Source organism: Empidonax traillii, unplaced genomic scaffold (genome assembly GCF_003031625.1).
Source record: "Empidonax traillii isolate 1590-97213 ecotype Southwest subspecies unplaced genomic scaffold, ASM303162v1 scaffold574:size890810, whole genome shotgun sequence".
Lineage (NCBI taxonomy): Eukaryota > Metazoa > Chordata > Aves > Passeriformes > Tyrannidae > Empidonax > Empidonax traillii.
This window is the reverse complement of record NW_020955767.1, coordinates 387013-391546: the sequence shown is the minus strand read 5'-3', so window position 1 is coordinate 391546 and position 4534 is coordinate 387013. Positions and strand designations below refer to the sequence as shown.

Below are 4534 nucleotides of genomic sequence, written 5' to 3'. Positions count from 1 at the left end.
CAAGAATGACAACGATGAAGGATGTCAAGGGATCTACACACACCAACCTTGGGCTGCAAACCATTTCAACAATCTTTTCCCATTCAGCATACCTAGGACAACTCAAACAATTAAGGGCTTCCCCGGCCAGCAAATCTCTAGTGCCCTAGGCACTGGGAGCTGTTACTGCACATGCAAAGCAGAGAAAACATTCCTCAATATCCCTTCATATCACACCAAGAAATGGTAATGAGGGATCTTCTGTCAATAAGAACATTCTAGTCACTACAGAAACGGTGGGAAAAGGCAGACCATATTGGTGACCCTCACACTTTCTCCAGGCTTACTTTGCTGCTGACCTGCAGAGGCTGCAGTAGCATTCTGGGTCATGGCTGAAGAGCCTGGAGACAGGTTGTTTTGTACTCCAAACACTGCAAAGAAAAACATTGCAATAGACGTTATAGGAATCCTGCAGTGCAGGTGGTATTCTGACTAAAACCAAACCAAAACCAGTGATAATAATGATCTTTCCCAACAGATGTCACCAGGTATTTGGAGTGATAATAATGATCTTTCCCAACAGATGTCACCAGGTATTTGGAGGCATCACAGGCCTAACCATTTCTTTTAGATCTAGTTGCTTTATTGATATTGTTGGCCCAGGACAATAATGGTGACCATTTTAAAACATTTCCTTGAGTTATATTGCAAGGCTACTCTCATGGCTGCATGAACATTTTTGCAGGTGAGACACTTGGGAAAAAGGAAAATTCAGTAAACTGGCTTGGACTGACTTAGGGACTGAGCCAACTCAGAATAAACCCACTGTAACTGAATAACTCGGTGTGCAGACAAGCTGCTGACACTGAGATGAGGAACAGGAGAGAAAGTGGGATATAGGAATGATTTCACTATACATGTCCGCCATAAATGTGTTGCTGTCAAAGTCTGAAGAGAAGAAAAGAAAAATCTGACCTGTAGAGGAAGAGCTCAGGCCTGCATTCAGAGTATGATTGCTGGGAGCCAGGTTATTCGGAACACCAAAGACTGCAAAAAGAGGAAGTGAAATGTTATTACTTCTCTGAAATAAGAAATCCAATACCTAAAAGTCAGTGGCACAGTCACAGAAATTAAGAGTCAACTTGGAAATGCAATTACTGAAAATGCATAATAATGCATAACAATTGCACAGAGGAAAACTGTGATAACAAACCACCATTTTACTGAACTGACAAAGGGGAAAAACTCCGACCTCAGACAAGTTGCAATCATGTGAGAGTGACAGAAAGCAAAACTTTTAACAGTATGCCATGATAAAGGTTTGTGTGGTTTTTTTCTGGAGCTAGGAAACGCAGCATTTAGAAGTGGGCCTTACCAGGTATAAGCACAATTAAGTCTTACTGATAATATTTTTAGTGTATGAGTCACTCTTACAATGGGCCAGGTAATCCCATTTAATTAGAGTCTAAAACTAGTTTTTAAGGGGAATGTGAGTTTGACCTCATTGATAAAGCTATCATCAAAGTTTAGCAACAGTCAGACAGTCAGGACAATAGATCCTCACAAAGAAGGATTTTCAGATACAGTCTGTGTAAACACAGAGAGCACAAAATTAAAAAAAAAAAAAAATCAGAAAAAATTCAAGCATATCCCTTGCAATCTCAATTGTTCTATCATTTTAGTTTTTGCAGTGCGAAAAAAAAAAAAAAACAATACTGCTTTTGACCCAGTTTCAGGATAGATTTACATCCATCAGACTTGATCAGTCCAGTTGGGATCACCCATACCTGATCCTGTGGAGTGAGACATGGCGTTGATCAAGGAGGAGCTGTTGTGGTATCCACCAAGGGAAGACCCAGCAGGCAGAGTGGAGGACCACATGTATGAAGGGAGGGCAGTATTCAGTATGGTTGTGTCATATGTCCCTGACACTGTAAACAAACAAACAAACAGCAGTGTTTTCAATAAGACCAGGCTTTCGGCTTAGCATGCATTGCAGATTTATAAGGCAAACAATTTCATCTGCCTTAAATTTGAATCACCCTCCTGGAATCAAAACAACGACTCCAGGTTAACGTGGTGCAAGTGACCTCAAATATCAGCTGATTACAGCCCACCCAAATTTTAAACAATGGAATAAAGATTGACCTGGTAGCATGATCATACACAAAACGTCTTAAAGAGATTTCACTGCTTGTAGATCCTGTGATACCAGAATATAACACATCTGCCATTCTGTTAATAAATCATCCTGGGCCATGGGATGTATGACTTGCTTCCCACCTATGTCTCTGGTTGGCTCATTAGTGTATTGGACTAAAATTCCCAGTTTTAGACAGGATTGGAGCCATGAGTAAGATAAAAGGTATTGCTTGTTCTTAGATACTGGTGGAAGTGAATGTGAAGACCACTGCCTCAAGCCCTGCGGTGGGCCTTATGAGCAACAAAAGATGGCTGTAGTATATTAAGTACCACTTTAATTATAGAATTATAGAATCAAAGAATCGCAGAATGGTTTGGTTTGGAAGGGATCATCATAAAGACCATCTAGTTCCAATCCCCCTGCCATTGGCAGGGACACCTTCCATTAGACCAAGTTGCTCAAAGCTTCATCCACCTGGCTTTGAACACTGGGGCATCCACAACTTCTGTGGGCAACCTGTGCCAGTGCCTCACCAGTATCACAGCAAAGAATTTCTTCCTAACATCTAATCTAAACCTACTCTTTTTCAGTTTGAAAAAGAGTAGGTTCCCCTTGTCCTGACAGTATAGTTCCTGATGAGTTATTATAAAGTGATTTTGCCAATAAATCCAATACTCACTGAAATTTCGTCTTCAGTGCTATCTCCATCTTGCTTAGAGATAAGAGGTCAAATCACTCTCAGATATATTCACTTAGAGCTCTTATCTCTGCCAGAAATACTTCTGAATTAAAGCTGCTGGTAGCAGGAATGGGCTCATATTTATGGAACTCAGACTAGTCATTAAAAAGCTACCCCATCTTGTTATGGCAACGTCTGGACAGTCTTTCAGCATTCTGACCCTTTTCCTGTATTGCCACCACTGTCTGGAACAGAGACCATGTGTTCTTACCTGAACGTTCTTAGCAACTGAGTATTTTTAAGGGCAAATATTTTTTAGAATGACTGCAACATTGGTAATAGCCAAGTACCTGACTGAGAGCTCTCAGTGACCATCTTTGTCTCCACCACAGCCTTTTTTGGGATCGGGAGTGTACTTGATGGTGATCGCGTGGGGCTGCAGCTGGCTGATCGACTTCCTTTCAGCAAACGTTTCACGTCATCCAACTCTGTCCCTGGCAGGAAAAGCAAGGATCCAGAGTCACTCAAAACCATTGTTTCACTGATATGTAATCTTGCTCTGGATAAATCGTTCAGTGGAATTTACCTGAGTATCTATAAAGTTGCTACTTTCTGGGGGTGCCACTTAATAACAGAGGCTTGTTTCTGGGACTAAATATCATTATATCTTTGCAAGACCACCACCACCTAACCCACAGCATGCTTCCTTGCTCAGAGAGGGCAGAAAAAATAATGTTCTTGACAGGAAAATGAGAATGACATGCTGCTATCTGTCATCATGAAGACTGGGTTCCAGAGACACTGCAGACATACCCCTAGCAGCAACATCCTCTGTCTTATCCCTGATACCCCTGGAATAAAAGCCATGGCACTTACATCTGCCAGAGGGAGATGCACTCTGCAGCCGGACTCGTATTTCACTCTCTGGGAAAATAAAGAGCAGATCATGAATATGGACTGAGATACATTTGTGCTCTGGGCTGGGAATGAATCTTCAGGTTGAAATGAATGCCTTCCTTCTTGCTGTTTATGATCTATCTTGCTGTCTTGCTGCTTGATCTGAGCACTGCTCATGGCCCATGTGAATTGGTTGTAAATTGGTTTGAGTGACTTTTTCTTTTGGGGTCACAGTGTGTTACTTAAAATTCCAGGGAGCTATATTTTACTGATTGAGGGCCTGTGTTGAAGTCAATACTGATATTACCACCAGGCCTAATTATGCAGTCCTCAATCACATTGATATTCCCACTTATCATAAATACTATTTTTATTGTCCTTCTGAAGAAAAAGCTACAGAGCCAAAAAAAGTTTATTAAATACACAAATTACCTATTACTTTCTGGGTAAAATTCACACTGCCATCTCTGCAACGGGTTGAATGGTTTAGTCTCTTGCCATGTGCTGATTTCTCTTTTGGCTCACTGAATGTAACCAGGTCGCTTTTAAGCCAACATTATCACCAGGTGCTCAACATTATTACTGACCTTTTCTGTCCAGCACAAAAAAACTACAGAGATAATGTGATTTGGTTGGGGTAACCCTTTAAGTTTGCTTCCCACAAGCAAAGTAGCCAGCCAGGACACGTGATTCATGCTCCTCAAGATGAAATCTGACAGTGCATGCACTATAAAAGAAATACTATCTTGGCATTCATGTGGAGAAACTGATGGATTAGAATTATTTTCTGATGTAATATGAGAAGCTGGACCTGATTCTCTGGTGTCTGCTCTATT

General features: G+C 41.1%; 1 protein-coding gene across 1 annotated transcript in view; it reads right to left on the bottom strand.

Moving 5' to 3' along the window:
* Nucleotides 1-4534, bottom strand: part of COL17A1 (collagen type XVII alpha 1 chain) — a 69584-nt gene that overhangs the window by 24644 nt on the left and 40406 nt on the right. The window contains exons 8-12 of the mRNA XM_027897996.1: nt 3678-3725; nt 3152-3295; nt 1767-1910; nt 955-1026; nt 339-410 (exon numbers count right to left, since the gene is read on the bottom strand). Coding sequence (XP_027753797.1) covers nt 339-410; nt 955-1026; nt 1767-1910; nt 3152-3295; nt 3678-3725 — 480 coding nt within the window. The remainder of the gene's footprint in view (nt 1-338; nt 411-954; nt 1027-1766; nt 1911-3151; nt 3296-3677; nt 3726-4534) is intronic.